This window comes from Notothenia rossii (assembly GCF_949606895.1).
Source record: "Notothenia rossii genome assembly, chromosome: 4".
Lineage (NCBI taxonomy): Eukaryota > Metazoa > Chordata > Actinopteri > Perciformes > Nototheniidae > Notothenia > Notothenia rossii.
In genome coordinates, this window is record NC_136902.1 from 40,615,462 (window position 1) to 40,637,655 (window position 22,194).

The 22,194-nt window shown below is 41.2% G+C and overlaps 1 protein-coding gene across 8 annotated transcripts in view; it reads right to left on the minus strand.

The window, feature by feature from the left end:
- LOC307035137 (uncharacterized protein) overlaps window positions 1–22,194 on the minus strand; it is a 49,374-nt gene that overhangs the window by 20,187 nt on the left and 6,993 nt on the right. For 4 of the 8 annotated variants that reach the window (XM_079674164.1, XM_079674162.1, XM_079674166.1 and 1 more), the window contains one exon: window positions 21,550–21,737. The exons of 1 other annotated variant lie outside the window; for it this stretch is intronic. In XM_079674164.1, coding sequence (XP_079530290.1) covers window positions 21,617–21,737 — 121 coding nt within the window. In that variant the 3' untranslated portion in view covers window positions 21,550–21,616. Of the gene's footprint in view, window positions 1–20,829; window positions 21,433–21,549; window positions 21,738–22,194 lie in introns of those variants that run through there. 3 more of the 8 variants (XR_013807029.1, XR_013807030.1, XM_079674163.1) reach the window with 2 other exon arrangements.

The window sequence follows — 22,194 nt, forward strand, 5'->3', positions numbered from 1 at the left end:
TATGAATCTCTGCTGGTTATAGTAGATATAGTTATCCCCATCCACATTCTTGTTGATTGTGGGACAGAGGAATAATAATTCAAAACCTGCTGATATCTAGTTTCTATCTGTAAACTCATCAGGAGGCAACCTAATGCTGTCTTTGGCTAAAAGTACGGTTCATTTAAGATTGAGTTACAGCCCTTTAATTGTTCATTAGATTTTCTACTAACATTTCATACTTTCACATGTCAAACACATGCTCTTTCATTTACACTTTTCTCTTTAAATCTCACATTATTTTCAAGTTTATATAAACTGGTGTTTAAGAAGAAAAAACACATTCTGTTAGCTAACTGTAAATGTTCTTTTTTCCAAATTAGCTTTCATAAAGTTAACATTTGGAAATGCTCTATTCAGCTACATTTATCAACATTACTTTTACTTTTCCTACTTAACTAATCTTCACTTTCTGTTTAAACCACAAGTATGTATTTTCTTTTCTCTGTAAATTATAAATGGTGTGCTTATTATTTCTAATATGAATGCTTTCCAAATTAACTGTAGACCTTTTACTTTTTCCAGTGCAGCTTCAGAATCTTAATACTTGGTCTGTGCCAATCTTACAAACTAAATAAAACTCCAACATCTTCAAGTGAACTAAATCATATATTTCAATAGCTCTGAATTTTGTCAAGGGGTGAACTCAGAGGCATGAACTCAAATGCACAACTCAGACTCAGGTGGTATTCAAAAATAAAGACTTTACCTGATTTAGCACCGTAACAAAACAGGGAAACACAAAATCACTCTTTCGAGGAAAAACTAATGGCAATCATCAGGAGTATGAAAATGGAATACGACCATGGAGCAGGCTTGAATGTAGTCATGAATGATAACGAACTGGCACTGGACAGGTGGGGGCTAAAACAATATATACACAAGGGGAGGGACACAGGTGGAAACAATCAGGACGGGGTAAACAATCAAGAACACAGGAGACACATAGGGAAACGAAACGAGAAACGAAAGGGAGAATACTTTTCGCAATAAGACAGGGCAAAGAACAAAGGGAAATAACTAACATAACTAATATAAATAATACACTTTCATAATAAGTTTCCGAGACATGACAGTACCCCCACTTCTAGGGACGGCTCCTGACGGCCCAGGCTCCTCCGAGTTGAGGCGATCAAAATCCTCAATGAGGCTCTTGTCTACAATGAAGCGGGAAGGAATCCACTACCGGTCTTCAGGGCCGTAACCTTCCCAGTCGACCAGGAGCTGCCGCCCTCTAACCCTCTTTCGTGTAGCAAAGAGAGTTTTGACTGTGTAGACCGGACCACCAATCGATCATTCGGGGGGGCGGGGGGGGTTTGGCGGTGGGAACCATGGCGCTCTCCTTCAGAGGTTTTAGTTTCCCCACATGGAAGGTGGGATGCACGTCTTCGGTCTGCTGCTTGTTTCATAAGTGCCGAGTTTCTGCAGAGGAATTTCCTAGCCGCAGCCCACACGCGATGGCAACGCCTGAGCAGAGCGTGGGCAGACGGGACCATGACCGCTCTCTCCATGGCCGGGAACAGTGGCGGCTTGTAACCATAAACACAATGAAATGGGGAAAGGCCCGTGGCAAATGTAGGAAGGATGTTGTGCGCAGGCAGGTCTCCAGCTCCTGGTTCTGGCCGTTAGACTCCGGGTGGTATCCAGATGAGAGACTGACCGTAGCACTGATGAGGCTGCAGAACTCCTGCCAGAAACGTGACACAAACTGGGGCCCCCAATCGGAGACAATATCCTTCGGGAAACCATGCAGGCAAAACACATTATGCATCATTCCTTGGCTGAGGGCAATTTGGGCAGAGCAATAAAATGTGTAATTTTGGAAAAGCGGTCCACCACTGTGAGAACTGTGGTGTTACCTCTAGAGATGGGAAGGCCCATGACGAAGTCCGTGGAAATCTCCGACCAGGGTCTGTTGGGAATAGGAAGTGGTTGTAATAATCCCATCCGCGCCCTGGAAGAGGTCTTGTTGCGAGCGCAGACAAGGCACGCCTCCACATACTCCTTCACCTCCTTCTCCATGGATGTCCACCAGAAACATTGCTTTATGATGAACATGGTTCTTTTGACTCCGGGATGACAGGTGGGCAGCGAAGTGTGAGCCCAGTGGATCACCTGTGGTCTCTCGGCTTCCCGAACGAATAGCCGGTTAGGCGGGCAACCCCTGGGTGCAGGAGCCCCACCGTTAGCTCGTATCACCTCCTTCTCTACTTGCCAAGTCAGCACTCCAACCACACGGTTCAATGGAATGATGGGTTCCGGCTCCTTGACTGCAGGCACATGGTCAAACAGATGGGACACAGCGCCAGGCTTGACATTCTGAGACCCCGGCCTGTAAGAAAGAACAAAGTTAAAACGGTTAAAAAACAAGGTCCACCTAGCTTGGCGGGAGTTCAGTCTTGTGGTTTTCTTGATATACTCAAGGTTCTTGTGATTGGTCCAGACCACAAAAGGATGCTCGGCTCCCTCCATCCAATGTCTCCACTCTTCCAACGCCAGCTTCACGGCCAGCAACTCATGGTTTCCCACATCGTAATTCCTTTCCGCCGGGGAGAGCTTCCTTGACAGGAAAGCGCAGGGGTGAAGCTTGTTGTCCTTCTGTTGGCGCTGGGAGAGGACCGCTCCCACCCCCTCGTAGGAGGCATCCACCACAAACTGGCGAGTGGGATCCGGCAGGGTAAGTATGGGGGCAGAGGTGAACATCTTCTTAAGCCGAGAAAAAGCCGCCTCAGCCTGAGGAGACCACACAAAAGGCACCTGAGGGGGCGTGAGAACATGCAGAGGGGCTGCAATAGCACTGAAACTCCTCACAAAATGCCTGTAAAAATTAGCAAAGCCTAAAAACTGCTGCACTTTCTTACGAGAGTCAGGGGTAGGCCAACTGGTTACTGTGCTAACCTTCGCTGGGTCCATCTTAACCTGACCTGGGGAGATGATGAAGCCCAAAAAAGTGACTGTCTCGGCATGAAACTCGCACTTTTCGGCTTTGACAAACAACACATTTTGGAGCAGTTTTTGTAGAACCTGGCGGACATGTGGTTTGTGGGTGTCAAGGTCATGGGAGTAGATCAGGATGTTGTCCAGATAGACAAAAACAAAGCGGTTTAGAAACTCCCTCAACACATCGTTAATCAGAGTCTGATAAACTGCAGGAGCGTTGACAGTCCAAACGCCATGACAAGGTATTCATAATGGCCTGAAGGTGTGTTAAACCCCGTCTTCCATTTGTCGCCCTCCCTGATCCTGACCAAATGATAGGCGTTATGCAGGTCTAACTTGGTGAAAACCTTGGCATCCTGAAGCTGCTCGAAAGCGGACAAGATGAGAGGGAGGGGGTACCAGTTTTTAACAGTAATGTCATTGAGAGGTGAGTAGTGAATACAGGGCCTAAGAGACCCATCCTTTTTGCCAACAAAAAAAAACCCTGCACCTGCTGGGGATGAGGAAGGGCGAATAAGCCCTGTTTTGAGGGAGGCATCAATATAGCCCTTCATGGCCTCTTTCTCAGGTCTTGAAAAAACGGGACGGTGAGGAGGAAGAGCCAGAGACTTGGATTTATAAAAACTTCACTTAGATCGTGGTAGCAGGAAGGAACTGAAAGAACTTCAGGAAGATCTATTTTTGGGTCTGTTTCTTGCCTAAAACTCCCAGTGTTGCATCTCCTGTCAATCTCCGCTACCTGCTTTAAACAGTGATCAACGCAATTCTCTCCCCACCCCTCCACCCTCCCAGAGTGCCAATTTATGTGAGGGTTTTGAAGTTTCAGCCAGGGAAACCCCAAAATGAGGGGATGTTGAGCCGAGTTAAAAAGATGAAAGGACATTGTCTCGTGATGGTTATCATTACACCTTATTTCTAAAGGCTCAGTTTGGTGAGTCACTTTGAATAACAGCCGCCAATCGAGAGGACTGGCTTCAAGAGGCTAGTTGAAGAGGTTTAGTTTTTATGTTCATTCTGTTTACTAAACCCCAATCCATTAGACTTTCGTCTGCCCCTGACTCAACAAGAGCACCATGTGTAAAAATGTTGTCTCTGATCTTTACCTGGATGCGGGTCAAGGTGCGAGGAGGAAAGTCAGGCAGAGATTCGGCTCACCAACGTCCTCCTCTTTATTTGTGAGCCTCCTCTTTTACCGGGCAAGCCGCTTGTGGATGACCGCGCTGACCGCAGTAGAAACACAGGCCCTCCTTGAGTCGACGCTGACGTTCTGCCACAGAAAGCTTGGCGCGGACCAACTGCATTGGCTCCTCCACAGAGCCAGGAGGCGCTGTTGTCTGAGGCGCGGGTGGTGAATGGTGACGGGGCCTTCAAGAAGAAGTGGTAAACAACGGCGAGCGCCTCCTCTGGAGAGGCGGACCAACCGCAGCATTGAATTTATCCCTTCTCCTCTCCGCCAAACGATTGTCTGTTCTTATTGCCATGGATATGACGGAGTCCAAGTCAGCGGGCAGATCGAGTGGTGCCAGCTGGTCTTGTAAGGGATCCGAGAGACCGCTGACGAATGCGTCGAACAGTGCGGCGGAGTTTCAGCCACCGTCGGCTGCAATAGTCCTGAACTCAATAGCATAGTCAGCCACACTACGCTGATTCTGCAGCAGCTTGATCAGAGCCCGAGCTGCTTCTCTGCCCGGAGTTGTTTGATCGAAAGTCTTTCTCATGGTGTCTATGAAGTCGGCCAGAGACCCGCAGATGTGGGAGCCTCGGAACCACTCTGCCGTAGCACACGCCGCTGCTCGGCCGGTAGGATGGGAGATCATGATGGCCACTTTGGAGTAATCAGTGGGAAATGCAGACGGTTGGTGTCGATAGTGTAACTCACACTCGAGTCGTGGGAGGAGAAGCAGCCTGCAGGTGAGTGAGCACACGCTGGATCTCAGCTGCCAGCAGATTCACCTGGGTCGTCACCGATGATTGTAGTTCTGCCTGGCTGGTGGTTAGGTGCTGCATTCCGTGCTGTATGGCGGCCATCTGCTCTTCTGGTTGCCCAAGACGTTGGCCCTGAGAGCGGATGCCTTTCTTTAGCTGGTCTGAGTCGGCTGAGTTCATTTTAATGGCCAGTTCGTACTGTCAAGGGGTGAACTCAGAGGCATGAATTCAAATGCACAACTCATACTCAGACTCAGGTGGTATTCAAAAATAAAGACTTTCCTGGATTTAGCACAGAAACAAAACAGGGAAACACAAAATCACTCTTTCGAGAAAAAACTAATAGCAATCATCAGGAGCATGAAAATGGAATACGACCATGGAGCAGGCTTGAATGTAGTCATGAATGATAACGAACTGGCACTGGACAGGTGGGGACTAAAACAATATATACACACGGTGAGGGACACAGCTGGAAACAATCAGGGCGGGGTAAACAATCACGAACACAGGAGACACATAGGGGTGGGGAGCATGGAGTCCTGAAACGAGAGGGAGAATTACTTTTCACAATAAGACAGAGGTCACAGAACAAAGGGACAAAACTAATATAAAGTTTGCATTTGCTGCATTCCTGAAGCTCCATTTAGTCGCCGACAAAAAATACACTTTGACAGGGTTTTCCTTATAGCCACACTAGCACAAGGAATCCAGTATCCATGTCGCAGGCTAAATAGCATGTGGTTACGACCACCATGTCCCACGTCTTGGTGTATTTGCCGTAGAATGATGCCAGTAATGTGAAGATCTTTTGCCAATATAGCAGGATGTTTCGAATTTTCAGACATTGCTGCTCTACTGAGACGTCCACCCACTCTCAGAACACCATCTTCAAGTACTGGGTTGAGCTTGTAGATGTGACTAGTCCTTTTCACACCTTCTCCCTTTTGCAAGCCTCTGATTTCATCAGGAAACCTTTTTTCTTTGGCAAAAGCAGATCATTTCTTTCTCAGCTTTTCGGAGGTCCTCAATAGAAAGAAAACCAGAGACCACCTGAGCCTTGATACTCTGCATTTCCTTTTTCATCTCTCTGGGTGTTTCTCAATCTTGAGTACGCTTGCTTGGTAGCACATGTCTTCCGAGCGTCTTGCTTCAGAAGCGAGGCAAGAATACTTCCTGGCATTCGGAAAACAAAGAGTGGAACAGGCTAGCAAGTGTGCAGGTCTGCGTCATATGAGAGGCCCCGCCTTACATTTTCCGCCACAGATTTGGGGAAATTGGTCCGTGCGCAAAGCATTATGGGGATTTTAAGACCGCGGAGTCTAATCATGTGCAGCCTCGAAATTTCTCCAAACGAAGTACGCCGGGCTCGGTAGAATTCCAAGTATGCTGGACATTGGAACAGTACTTTGGCGGCACTCGATGAAGTAGTATGCTTTAAATAGTGGCTCTGGAGCAGCTTTACTCGAGATTGAGAAACACCCTCTGTCTTGTTGTTCCTTATTCAAGCCAGACTGAGCAAGAGTCAGACTCAATTGCTTCCTCTTCCGACTAAGGCACAGCAGCAGGTTTTTTAACCTAAGGATCCAACCAACCGTCTCCTTGGATCCGAGAAGAGAAGTGATTGATCAATCTCATTACTGATGTACTTCAGTACGGAAGTACAATGAGTCCAAAAGATGGAGTCTTCAAGTTGTATGTGCAGCTCCTTCCTCCACATCTTGTCCATACGACTTGCAACCACGGCAGCCGTCAACTCCATTCGAGGGATGGTTATTGGTTTCAATGGGGCCACTCTACAGATGTAGCACTTCATTTCAGACTCCAGTTTACAGCTTCCTGCCTACGACCTGCCAAAGACCAGTATAGAGGAATGTTAAGCCCTCCCACTATTTTCCAAGAGGGCGTTGCCAGATTTTCAATTTCAGGTTTTAAACAGGAGATGGCGCTTCATTCACAAATACAGAAAGACAAGTTTCATGGACTTTCAGTTGTGTTTTGAAGAGCATTTGAACACGTCAATATTTTAGATCAACTAAAGTATATCTAATCTTGTAATTCAATAATATATAGTCTTTATATATTAAATAATCATAATTATAATGTAAATGTTTACATTACACTTCTTTATTTGTTATGCTCATACTTTTACCTTTACAATCGTTTGCCTTAATATGCAGTATATTTTTTGTATATTTTTGTGTTTGCTTCCTCCTGCTCCCTTTCGGACACATACTGTATGATTTATTATTATTATTAATATGAAGATATTATTAAGATAAGATAAGATGTTACTTTATTGATTGAACATTTTAGTTTAGAATGTGCTGTCCCACGGTAATTCAGAAGGCTCACAGGTCACATTCCGACCATTATTTAAAACAATAGGTGCTTTCACACCGTCTACAGTTTGATTTGTATAGAGGGAGCTCTGTCAGTTTTCGAATTACCCATTTGCTTTCGGGGAGCCCTATTTTTCAGAGCACATCCTGCTACTAAATATGTCACACGCACGCTCTTTTGACTGGCGCAGCAGCGCGGATGCGATCAATTGCTATAAAAACACTCTTCTACTAATACAGACGGTGTCACTATGCCGGCGGACTTGGCCGTTGTTGAAGCCTCTTCAGGCTCCGCATCGGCAGGCCTCTCCCTCGGTGTGGAGCTGTCAAGCTCGACCCTAACGCCGCTTACAGCCGGCCAACTAAAAGTTGTTTTCCGTTCACGTTGTCATTTTTAGACTCCTTCGCTTCTTTGCTTGTGAATCCAAAAGCTGTGACGCTTGGCTGTTTTCATTTTTTACATATTTTTTATGACAAAGCCAGAGTTAAAAAAATATCAATATCAACATTTCAAATACCGCGCCGGCATCACCGCCATAACCATTGCAACGTAAGTAAGAATGCAGTGCCGCCACGTACAGATGGCAACACCCACACATATTCACAAATATAAAACAAATATTCAGAAACTGTAATGAACAATAACTATTATTTATTTCAAGAACTGTTATTTACAGAAACTCAACATTTCTATCAACAAAGTCAGCCTTCAGGGGAGCTCCCTCTCTCTTCGGGGGAGCCAAGCTCCCCCTAGCTCCCCCCCATTTCGAACAGTGTCTGTGGCTGAATGGCCAGCGATTAGGTGCGGCGCATTTATCATAGGTGATCAGAGCTAACTGCCTGCCGTCAGATTTCATTTAAAAAACAGATCTGATTTTAAGACTATTTCTGCGCTCATAAAGAATGATAAGAATAAGAATAATGCGTATTGAACTGGTTTCATTAATTAGTGAGTTTATTTAACACTAGAACCGCCAATCGGGTCAATTTGTGTGATTTGTGTTGTGTGTGTGCAATGTAACTTTTTTTCAATAAAATATTAAAGTCTCCCAGTCCGTGACTTTTCCTGAAAGTGTGTTATGTAGCACCCTATGTTGTTAAAAATTGCATTCTAATAGCGGGATTTGACGGGTTTAGGTAGGCCTATACAAAAACCTCTGGCGGTTCTAGTGTTAAGGTAATTAGGTACAGTAGAAGCCCTTTTTTATCAGTAACGAATTTAGCAGTTGAACATAAAAGTCAACTAACTGAGGGTCACTTGCAATGACAGTGTTGTGTCTAACTGTAAGCTTGTCACTCAGAGTAACCTACAGTTAATTTAGCTGCTGGAGAAGAAAGATCAAGGGGGGAGGGGGGGAGAGAGCTGTGGTTGATGGGCCATTAGTTGTGTAAATACACAGCTGAGAGCTGCCGTTTCATTCAGACTGTTTAAAAAACGGTAACAACGGACTATTTTTCTTAGCGGATGCATGTCAATTTAAATCAATACAAACAACTATTTTTTAAATCAATACAACTATTTTTTAAATCAATAAAAACATTTTCTAAATCCATAAAAGCATTTAAATTAATATTTGGAGTCATGTCGTTACTTTGTTGAGAATGTGGCCGTATAATAAGCGGGATAATTTGCAGCGACTTGTTCCTTATGGGGAAAATAACACCCATCATGTGTGTGTATAGGTGTGTGTGGTTAAAACACTTTCATGAAGTGAAGGAATTTCCTTCTATAAAACAGCTGTGGGCAGCAGTGAGTGTCACGGACATGAATTCATAGATCAAGGCAGACTGGTGCACACACTCTCCTGTCCTGCCAGGCGACACGCCCGTTTTAAGCCGTGTCCCTCACTCCTCACATCCCAAGCATCCCCAAAAAGTGTATTATGTTGTTACATCTCAGATGTTATGTTTCAGTTGTGCTCTGTCTATGTTCAGTGATGCAAACTTGTCACCTTTCGGCGAAATTCGCCGTTTTCAATCCAAAATAAGTCGTTTGTGTGATTCGTGTAGATCTGCAATAAAAATATTTTTGGGGTATGAGGGGGTCTGGGACCCGGAGAAATCTGCGGCAGTGAGCTGTTATGTGCCATCATGACACGCATGGTGTTCTTTTTTATATATATTATAATGAAGTGCGAGCTGTGTGCGCGAGTCTTCCTGCCTGTCGGCTCTGCTCTCATGGATGTATAATAAAGCTCTGCTGCTCCGAGATGATGGTCTAGCTTCAGCAGCTACATTACCTACGGGTGCGTTCGTTAATATTAACTGTGCGTCCGGAGTCACTGTGGCACAGACTGGACCGCTGGTGAACACCTGTTAGAACGGGCCGTTCAGGTGTTCAGAGCAGAGCTCCCTGTCGGAGCGGCAGAGCGTGATGTGAACTGAAAAGTTTTTCTGTGGCAATATTATTTAAGGAATCGTTGAGCTAGCTAGCTAGCATACATTGTCACTATCTGCTAACGTTAGCTTTAACCTTTTATTTCTAATAGTTTTTTTCATAGGCTATAAACAGAGGTGGTATAAGTATATATATATTGTAGGCCTACTTGAGTAAAAGTAGAAGTACTCAGATCTTGTACTTAAGTAAAAGTAGAAGCACACAGATCTTGTACTAGAGTAAAAGTAGAAGTAGCCTACTCAAATCTTGTACTTGAGTAAAAGTAGAAGCACTCAGGTCTTGTACTTGAGTAAAATTAGAAGTACTCAGATCTTGTACTTGAGTAAAAGTAATAGTCCCAGAGTGTCGGAATACTCTGTTACAGTAAAAGTCCTGCATTCAAAATGTTCCTCAAGTAAAAGTAGAAAAGTATTATCATCAAAATATAGTGAAAGTAGCGACAGTAAAAGTAGTCATTGTGCAGATTGGTCCATTTCAGAATAATAGATATGATATGTTTTATACAGATTGGTCATGAAAGTGTTCTCAAAGCTGGTAAAGGTGCAGCTAGTTTGAATGACTTTGTATACTGCAGGGTAGCTTGTGGATTTACTCCAGGTGGAACTAAAGTCGGAATTAACACTTGATTATATTTCACATCATTCATCCACATCTGTAAAGTAACTAAAGGTATTACATACATGGAGTGGAGGAAAAGTACAGCATGTACCTCTGAACTGTAGTGGAGTAGAAGAACAAAGTAGCAAAACATTGAAATACTTAAATAAAGTACAAGTATCTCAAAATTGTGCCTAAGTATAGTACTTGTTGAGTTTATGAACTTAGTTACTTTACACCATGTGGCTATAAAGATAAAAAGACTTAAGCCTTGCACAGAGGCATGAAAATACATTTTCAAAATGCTCAACAGTGCTGCCAAAATTATAAACTGAGTGCTACACAATTTAAAATAAATGCTTTTATATATTTCTATTAGATGTGACTCTTTGGCATTTCTGTTATTATTAACACTGCTGCTTTAGTTGTTCTGACTGCTAAAATCCTCTGTTATTCCGTGGGGTGGGGGAGCCGGGGCCTCGGATCCTTGTCACCTTTTTCATACCTGATGAGTTTGCATCCCTGTATGTTAAAAAGCCTCATTCACCTTAATTCATGTAATAAAAACATCTCAGGTCAGTAACACTCAAAGCTAAATGTGCAATACCATGTTCAGCTATGTTACTATTTATAATGTTATTGTTGTTACATCAGAAGATGTACATATTGAAATGATTTCTTAACTTACAGTAGGCTATTTTTTACAATGTGTGTTGGAAGGATTTATTAAATTACTATGAATATTGTCATTGTTGAAGGCTTTTAGAGAAGGGTGAACTATAAGCCTGAATTACATAACATTTTATACCTAAAAACATAAAAGCCACAATAAATAAATCACAATTATTCTAGTTATTTTTACCTCCCGTATTGCTTTCAACCCACCAGCTTTTATGGTGTTGTTACGTCACTAACTGTAAGCTTGTCACATACAGTCTATGGTCACTCAGAGTAACCTACAGTTAATTTAGCTGCTGGAGAAGAAAGATCAGGGGGGAGGGGGGGAGAGAGCTGTGGTTGATGGGCCATTAGTTGTGTAAATACACAGCTGAGAGCTGCCGTTTCATTCAGACTGTTTAAAAAACGGTAACAACGGACTATTTTTCTTAGCGGATGCATGTCAATTTAAATCAATACATACAACTATTTTTTAAATCAATAAAAACATTTTCTAAATCCATAAAAGCATTGCAATTAATATTGGGAGTCATGTTGTTACTTTGTTGAGAATGTGGCCATGTAATAAGCGGGATAATTTGCAGCGACTTGTTCCTTATGGGGAAAATAGCACCCTTCATCCAGATGACGATCCCTCCGCTTTGGTATCCTGATCGACCGACGAAGCTCCATGAAAATATACATATTTTTGGTGAATTACTGAGTTTAGGCACGTTAATAACGTTTTAATTAAGTTTAATACAGTATATTCACATGTGTCAGTGATTTCATGTCAATTCGGCGAAAATATACATAAATGATCGTTGTGAAGATGATTATTAAATTAGGATTAAAAATCGAGAGCCGGGCTGCATTTCCTCCCGTTCGTTCTTTTCGAATAACAAAATTATTTTGTTAAATAACAACATGGTGATGTTTTGTAAATGATTACATGTCTCTTATTTAGCACAGTAGTATGATATCCGTGACATATGGATCTTAACAAAGTTCCGCTGTACATCCAGCGTACTGTATCTGACTTTATTTCACATGAGCTCCAGTGTGGAACCCCACTGCACCCCCTGGTGGATCAATGATCCATTGCAGCTGGCTTCATTATAATTACATTTATCTATCACGGGGGCGGTCTCAAGTCAAGCTGGAGGTTTTCCCTTGAGCGAGGGCAGATCACGTACCAATCACGACCCTCGCGTTTCAAACTGTCTGAAATGAATCGCTACATCTGTAGCTTTTCCCATAATGAAGACACAGTGCACTTGTCCTTTGATGTTATGTAATAAAAGGTAAGTCACTGTTCCATAGCCGTCTTCACTTGCATCTGCCAAGTGGTGTAGCTGAGCAGAGGTCACTTTCCCAAAATCCACCGGTTTTAGGCATCTGTCAACTTTAAACTCTTCGAGATTGCAGAGCTTCTTCAGCCAACTTTTTCATTCTCGTGCAGCTGAGGCTGGTATAATATCATCCAAACCAAGTTTCCCTTCTGCACAAGTCTTGATCAATCATCTTGGCTAATAGGACCACAGGTGCCAAGATTCCTAACGGGTCAAAGATTGAGCTGACCATGGAAAGGTTCCCTCTTCTGGTTATGGGTTTGTCCTTGATCATGATCTTGAACTTAAAGATGTCTGACTCAACACACCACTGTACGCCCAATGCTCTTTCCACAGGGAGTTTGTCATTATCTAAGTCCAGATCCTTAACTTCTTTCGCTCTCTCCATCGAAGGTATAGCAGCAAGCACGATACGTCTATTGCTAATCCACTTTGTGAGATGAAAGCCCCCTTGAACACAAAGGGCACAAAGGTCATGATAGAGTGTCACTGCCTCCTCCTCTGAAACCACTGATGTTAGACAATCATCAACATGGAAATTGTGCAGGACAGTGTTGATCACTTTGGGGCTGAACTGCTCCCGATGATCCTCTGCACACTTTCTAAGGGCAAAACTAGCACAACTCGGCGACGATGTAGCTCCAAACAGATGTGCAACCATTCTGTGCTCCTTTAGGTTCTGATGATGATCTCCATTTGGCCACTAGAGAAACCTCAACGGATCTGAATCCTCAGCTGGTACTCGAACCTGATGAAACATGGCTTCAATGTCTGCCATGAGTACAACAGGTTCCTTTCTGAATCTTGTCATGACTCCAACCAGTGTGCTGGTTTTCTTTATCAAACCTTCTCTTGAGGCTCAATGTACGTTGTTCTGCTACTCTCCGGTTGTTTGGCATACTAACAGCCCTTTTCCTTAAAGGTAAGCCAATACAGTGATGGCCACCCATCAACTTAGCAGACTTTGTGACGTACTCCATAAAGTGACAGTCCTCGCTTGACGGTCCCATCTGCTCATCCTGACTGCATTCAGGGAAATCAGCCTTTAGCTTCCACAGATCTTAAAGGTTTGCAACAGATATCCTATTGACAAGTGTTATATGTTTTTTAGGTTTACAGTTTGGGTCCTTATCAAGTATTTAAAGAAGGTTGACGCAGTTATATCACTCATTTTAGATGATACATGACATGTACTAGTATTATGATTGCAACTTATAACTGTAACGGCTTGGCTAATGTCTCTAAAAGAAATGAAGTTTTTACTTGGTTGAAAGATAAAAACAATATTGAAGTTATTTGTGTGCAGGAAACGCATTCTAATTTTGAAAACGAGTTAAAATGGAAATCAGAATGGGGTGGATATATTTATTTCAGTCTTGGCAATACTAATAGTAGGGGTGTAATGATGTTTTTTTTATTTTATTTATTTATTCTACCAAAATCACACAAAAACTTATAATTCATACACACACATGAACAAAATTAGTAGAAGCGGGAGGGCGGAAGCATAGCTTATGGGGAGTAGCCCTCCCGTGCATCATCATTAGCATCAATATAACAATGGCATATATTTAGTCAAAAACGTATAGAAATTAAGCAGTACAAATAAATAAATAAAACTAATGAAAACTGGAGAAAAAAATTCAAATCAAATTAAAGTTAGGGCAAGAAAAAAGTAAATGCATATATAAATAATACTATGCATTTACTTTTTTCTTGCCCTAACTTTTATTTTATTTGTTGGTTTAAAAAAGAAATTCAACACTTAGTTCATTCTGTACAAACTGATGAGGATGGAAGGTGGATTATGTTAGAGGTGACAGTGGATGACTTGCACGTAAATGTAATTTATATCTATGGGCCAAATCATGATAATCCAAACTTTTTTGAGGAGATCCATAAAGTTATCTCCTCTCTAAAAAATAACCAAAATATTATAGTTGGAGATTTTCAATACGGTGTTGGGAAGAGGAATGTAATATTCTGATATTAAAAATATTTGTACTACCATATACAAAACAACAATTGATTCCTATTCAAGAATCTTCCAACTGAAGATTTTTTACAAGATTAATTTTTTTAAATATTGGACCATCACCATTTTGTCGATTCTGTGAGGAGGAAGAGGAAGACCAGATGCATTTATTCTTTTATTGTCCTTATGTTGCAAGACTGTGGACTGAGATTCAAAATTGTTTTAAGACACTTTATATTGATTTTGCATTTACTCCCTTTGGTCTTTTGTTTGGGCTTTTGGATGAGGACAGTACACAGTTGATGAATACAATTATTCTTCTGGCAAAAATACTTATTTTTAAAACTCAATCAAGGAATAATCGGAATTTCAGGTGTGTGAAAAGTAGATTAAAAACACAATTTATTTTGGAAAGGATGATTGCCACAAAGAATCCAAGGATGGCTCAACACACCATGAAATGGGAAACAATCAGCTCTAGCGATGAGTGGGATAAAAAGGAACAAATATGCTTGCCATGTTATGGTGTGTGCTTTTGATGGTATTGGACTGTGTAGCAAGTGTATTAGCTGTAATTCAATGAGTGATATTCAGAAGAACTAGGAACGACTATGGAGCTCAATGTATGTGAAAAATACAAACTGAAACCAGGTATGCGTTACAAAATAGTTGTATTCAAGATATCAACAAGTTCATTCAAATTCACATGATTATTTTCAGGTGCCCAGTAAAGGCAAAAGACAACAAAAGAAAAGCTTCCGGGGTAAATTTAATTAATTTCCGTTTAATTCTACTTCACCATGTGGCAGGGAGGATAGGTTTAGAATCTTAGCTCGCCATCAAGGTCCATGAAAGGGCATCAGGTGCGGCGACCTACGGTGGCCGGCAGGTGCAAACGCTAAACAACGGCCAAAAACACACACATAAGCAGGAAACACCTGCAAATAATGAAATGAAAAACCAACAAACCCTGAAAACAAATACAACAGAAAAACGCTGCATTTACAGAAATGATGCAAACTAAACCTACAACACACAAACCCCGAAAACAACAGAAAAACGCTGCAAATACAAAAACGAAATGCAAAGTCAAAAGCACATACAACCGAAAAACACATTACAAAAAAAAAGACATTCCAAAAAAAAAACATTCCGGAAGTGTTCCAGGCTTCTAGGGTAGGGCGACCATATTTTGATTTCCAAAAAAGAGGACATGCTGCCCCCAGCCTCGAGATACTTAATGATACTCAACGTTTACTCAAAGATGCCTTATTGTTTTAAAGTATGCCTCCTCTGTATGGATATACAATTATTATGTATATTATTTTACTGTATATAACACAATAATATCTCTCTATAACCAAAGACACACCAAACCAAGGTTACTCAACAATCAACATGCTTTATTGTACCAAAAATCATCTCTGACAAATCTCAAATGCACAAGAATAACTTAAACATCAATCTGTAACAAAATAATAGCTCTCTTTTCAAGTCTTACTGGACAAAAATAAATAACAAAATATATGAAATAGTAGAAAATAGAAAATCCAGCTTTAACAAATAATCTCTTTGTATCTTGTCAATGTAAACAATAAAACAGTAACCTCACAAAGATACTAATGTAATTATTTGAAAAGTGCACTATGCAGTTTTGGATTTCACATTTGCATAATTTCCATTAGTGAACATAACCTAACATAACATTTGATTACCTAAATCAAACCAAACACATTTTGAGGCACCATGAACCAAATATAAGCCTACTTTAAATGTTTGTAAACACAATTCCAGGCCCTGTCATTGTAAACAACCACAGTGAAACGACAACTTTTCACATATTTCTAGCTTCAAACAGTTTTCTAGGGTCCCAATTTAAAATTAAAAGTTTAAAGTTTCTCTCCCACAGCTACATAGCTTTCTCTCTCTGCATAGCTGCATACTTCAATCTTCTTTATCCTGCTTTTCTTCTTCATCCTCCTTGTCTGCCCATCGATATTTAGCTGTGGAGCTGATCTTTCCCAGCAGTTTTCGGTTGCTCAACAAATAAGCATGAAAGTCTTTGCAAGACATGTCTTTCAAATTGTATTGCACAAATAGAATCCCCTTCAGTGACTCAACAGACAGCTGGTTCCTCTCCTTGGTCCACTGGCTCTGCGTCAGTGAGAAAACCCTCTCAACATTTGCATTGTGAGAGGAAAGTGCAAAGACAAACTGTGCAATCTTCAGTAGTTCTGAGTAACATGCAATGCTTTTGGCCTTCTCAAAATATTTGGTCCACTTCTGGTGCACCTGCAGGCCACTGAACTCCTCATCACGGTTGCACCTTTCTGTGAATCTCTTCAGATTGGTGACCTGGTCAAAACACTTGACATAATCAATTACCACCCCCTTCTCTCCTAGGAACTTGATGCAGGCCTCCACATCATTCGACTCTGGTGGCTCACTCAGATCCATCCACGTGAATGTGGAGAACTCTTCCATGGGAGTCATCCACTTCTCCAGATACTCCAGACATGTACTGTACAGGCCTTGTACATCAGCACAGAACTGGTCATATTCCTTACCAAGTCCATCACTACGCTTTTGTGCCAGTAGTCCCTTAACTTTAAGGGACATTAAGTTGTTGCTCTTGCGTTCAAGAAGAATGGTGTGGATGCTGTTCATTGTTTTCTTTACCTCCATAGTGGAGTTCTTCTCCTTTTCCATGTCTTGAATGTGGGTGTGGAACGCAGACATGAGTGAGTGCATGTGCCAGAGGTAGATCTCACTGAATTCGTTTACAAAAAACTTCTTGATCACTGTGGGTGGTTTTTGCTGAGACAGAAAGAATGTCTTTAAGGCTGGAAACATCTGTATCATCCTCTCAATGCCTGGGAACAATGACAGCCACCTTGTCTTGCTGTGAGAAAGCATCCTTCTGTATTCAATGTCAACAAAATCACAGTACTCCTTCAGGCTCTCAGTGCGCACAGTTTAAATGTGGAAGAACTGGTCGATTTTGAACATGATATTCTCAAGGTCAATATCTATTTTGTCTGCCCCATGATGAACACAATTATTCAATATGTGTGCTGGGCAACCCACACCGATCAGAGTGTTCTTCTGCAGCAACCTCTTCAAATTTGCAAACACATTCTTTCCCCCTTCATCACGTCGGATTCCTCCAAAGTTTGTGTTGCAATTGTCGCCAGTAAATGCAATGCATTTTTCAGACAAATTGTTTTTTGCCAATGTTTCAATGAGATATTGTGCAATGGTTTCTGCTGTCTCATTTGGTGTGTCTTTAAACTCGATTAATTTTGTTTGCATGCCACCCCTCTTTCAGTCAAAGTACTGGATTATGATTGGGAATATTTTCACTGCTCCGTGGTTACTCCCGTCTGTAGAAACACCACAGTACTGGATTTCTTTGTGTGCTTCATGTGCGACATCAATCGAGTGGGGCGCTATAACATCATTGACAATGGCTTCGGTTTTAGTGCGCGCACTACTGAATTTTTTCAATCCATAGATCTGTAGCTGTTGTGATGTTTCACAGTGTGAAATGCAAACGCACCCTCCGCTGCATTTACAGCATCCTCTGTTTTGCCTGGTCTAACAAAGAAGTCTGTCAACTTTGCCGACAAACTCTCACCTTGCACAGCTTTCCTATGTTTGTCTGTGTCCATGTGCGCTTTAAGATCGTCTGCACCTTTATTGGACACACACACGTATGTGCAAGCTTTGCACACGGTGCACTCCGCCTCCCATTTGTTCCGCCTGGGCCGGTACATTTGGAATTTCTTCTGCAATTCATCTGTAAAAGTACATTTGCGCTTTGGCATTGTGAATGTGAGCGGCGGTCCGCTCTGTCCCCTTCCTCTGTTTGTGTGTCAGCGTAGTTGTAGAGCCGCCCACAAAGCTTCAGACTCAGGGATTACGTCACACACGCAACAGAGTACCGTAATATTCTGCAATTCGCCAGTCAATTTAAGTACATGCAAACGGTCCGCGAAACCCGGACATTTTCATGAATTTATAAACCCCCCCCGGACGACCCGGACAGGGCGTGAAAAGAGGACATGACCGGGCAAAAGAGGACGTTTGGTCACCCTATTCTAGGGGGCGCGCCACGTGGAACAGATTGATGTATGACCAGACATAGAGAGAACGAACAAGAGGAAAGAAAGTTCATTTAAGTGGAGAAAGATATAAGAAGGTAAGTTTTGTTTTTATACATAGAGCGTCATATTTATATAGCTAGCGTTAGCGTGCCTAACTACTACACCAGCTGAGGAGAGCTTCACGTGAAGAGAAGATAAAGTGAGGGAAGAACATTATTAAAAGAGATTACAAAAATCAAGTGCAGGCAAATAAACCGGGCCATAGTGAGTACCGGGGAAAAAGGATATTTGAATTCTTAGCAGTTTGTTGATATGTATCTATTTGTGTATAGATGTTGCAACTATACAGAGCTTTAGCAATTGCCTGTAACTATGGTCATGCTCATAAAGCTATTGAATTGAGAGAGAGAGACAGAGAGAGAGAGAAGTGACAAAATGTGAAGATGGACAAAGTAATGACTATATTTGAGAAGACATTCAAGGAGAGAGAGAGACAAAACACAGATTCAACGGTAAAATGATGTATCTTTCTATTTATTTAGCTAACCAGTATTTAGACTGTGTTTTTGATTGACTTGATTAAATGGATTTACTAAATCAATGTATGTCTTTTCAGGCTGCCATGTTTTGTCCTTTCTGTGGCCAACATCTGGGGACAGTTCAAGTGTTCTGTGGCTCCTGTGGCAAAAATGTACAGTTTTTGGCAGAAGTTGAACACAACAGTAAGTTCACTTTTTTGTATTGTATCTGTTTCAAATGCAAGAAATAAGGATTCAACACACTACTCTGTTTAGAATACTAATTGGCAGATGCATACACTAGTTATCAGCATGAAGGACACATTTTTTCATTGTCTGTTTATGTGAAATATGTAGAAGCCATCATTAAATTGTAGACCAATGCATGATTAAATACACAAAACAGCTTATATTATACATTAATAATTGTGTATTAGTTCTCTCTTTATAGAGACAATTATACATTTAGAATCAGATTTTGAGACAGTGAGCCATGATATGATGTTTTCTTCTTTTTCTCCTTGTGTTTTCTTTTTTACAATCAGCATCTGACAGCCCCACAGAAGAGGACCTAATTCGTAAATACTTTCATGATGGCTTCAGCTACGATGAAATGTTGGATTTTCTGGAAACTACCCACAATGTAAAAATGAGTCTGCGTACTTTAAAGAGTAAATTAAAAAGTCTTTCATTATCAAGGAAAAATAACTACTCCCCTCTGGCTAATGTTCATGCTGCCATTCAAGAGGAGCTAAATGGACCTGGCCAGCATTACGGTTACCGCTCGATGTGTCAGACATTGCGGCAAAAGCACTCCCTTACTGTAAAAACGGATGAGGTCATGAACTTGATGAGAGAGCTTGATCCCTCTGGAGTTCAACTTCGCAGTAATAGAAGATTTGTAAGAAGAACATACAGCTCTGAAGGACCCAACCACGTCTGGCATGTTGATGGCTATGATAAGCTAAAGCCCTATGGTTTGGCCATCAGCGGATGTATTGATGGCTACTCCAGAAAAGTTTTGTGGTTGAAGTGTGGAGCATTAAACAATGACCCTGGGGTCATTGCTCAAAATTACATACGTTGTGTCACAGAGCATGGAGTCATACCTATGAGGCTGCGGCACTGAAAACGGCACAATGGCAGCCATCCAGTGTGCTTTAAGATCAAGACACACTGACCATTTTGCTGAGGCTGCCAGTCACATTATGGCTCTTCAACAGCAAATCAAAGAATTGAAAGCTGGTGGTCGTACTTCAGAAAACAGAGGTGTAGTGCTTCTTTCTTCTTTTTTTTACATCCTTGACAGTGAACATAGTATATCTATACAAAGTAATGTAATTATATTTTCAGTGTATTAGTTCCGATCTCCTACAATAATTGTTTTACAACTAAACTCTGCACCACAGGCACAGCCAAAACATGGTATGCCTAGTGTGGTTGCTGATTTCCTTTTAATTTAATTGATCGGAATCATCAGTTAAAACAAAGATTACCCCTTTATCTCTGTTCCTTAATACAGTTCTTATAAATATGACTATTTGATACCACAGGTTTAGTATTATGTATTATTTGTTATATTTATTTTGAATCCCTTTACATGGAAATCATCAATGTATAAAAACAAAGCTCTCATTTCAATCTGTTTCTTCATGTCTCAATTTTGGATGGATCTCATGAATGACCTGAGAGAAAAACATCACTTCAGTGGCAGTCATGCGCACATGCCTAGTGTGGTTTGTCTTCATTGGTGTACTACAGAGGGACCTTGACGAATGCAGGGAAAAGTGGAACACGCATATTATCAGACCTGTAAACCAGTCTCGTTGTCCATCCAAGAAACCAGATGTCATGTACAACCTGCCACACAGGTTTGTTTCTATCAATTAAACATATTTCTCAATTTTGTTCAGATTTATTTTTAGTAACTGCCTAAAATTCTAAGAAAAAATCAGTGGCCCCAAAGTACATTTTTCACTATAAATTAAGATTGTGTCATAATCTGTTCACCTCAGTCAGTCAGTTATTACTCAAATAATGTCTACTATTAAGTGACAGTAACTTTTTTAATTTTCAAAGAAGTTCAACAACAAAACAACATTTCAAGAACAATTTTGTACATGTGAATAATAAACTGTTGAACATATTGCACATCCAGGTACGGTGGAACTGACTGTGGGTTCCCAGTCCCACAAGACGACTTGGGCCAGTTTGTTCTGGACTCGACCAACAGTCTATGTGGAGACGACAACTTCCAGGAACACTTTGAGAACCTTCAAAAAACAAGTGGTCTAATGCAACCCTTGACCTGGGAGTCTTGTGTTGCGAACTATATAACTATGAAGAACATGGCTAATTTGTAAATTGTAAGCCCAGCTTTCAATAAAGTCCAAAACCAGGCGAATTTTGGATTCCAAAGTCCATGTTGCTTTCTATTGTGTTTGAGCAGGTTCTGCCGATTGGAAAGCGAGATGTCTGGTGAAAAACCAATTGAGGTCTCGGCTGGATTCCAGACGGTGGCAGGGTGTTTAATCCTGTTGAGAACATCAGGATGTCACTGAGGAGGAGTCCTGTTTGTTTTTCTGAGAAGAAAAAGTAGTATTACGTTTTTCTTTTTTTTTTTAAATATCAAGATTGATAGAACTGCCATTAATAGCGAATTATTTTAAGATGTGAACAATGTTGGAACTCAAATAAACCTTGTTTTTCAAGGAGATAGTCTCTCCAAAATCCCAGTACCCTGGTTTCCTCATGCTGTGCTGAACCTCAAAGACTTCCTCCAATGTGGCAGAAGTCAGCTCTACCACACTTGAGCACATAAAAGCTCTGAAAACACTTCCATGCTGCTTCAAAGCATGAATCACATCCAAGGCTTCCGTCTTTGAATCTAGGAAACATTAGACACAAAGACCCATCAATCTACTATCACCTATCGCCAGGTTAGTAACAATATCTGAAAAAAGTATTAGAACCAATTTTAGATCTACTTCATTTCTTAATGACCTCTGGGTTTTACATGCAGTAAAGTAAATCAATCAATAATCTTTACATATTTCTGTTTCATATTTTACTTTTTGACCAAGACCAATAACATATATTAAATAAAGTCAGAATAACTTCTGTGAAAGTAACTAAACTGATAATAAAATTATCTCCAAATGCAGGATTGTCCAGTGAATCGATAGATGCAACTCTACCCTTGTAAACCCTCAATCGCCTTGGTATCACCATTGGTCATAGAACGCTTGATTTAGGCTTTCCTTATCTTTAAATGTTTGTTCCGAGCTTCAATACACATTAAACTGCTTTTAATAATTTTAATGATGTTTTAAATGCAATTTTTG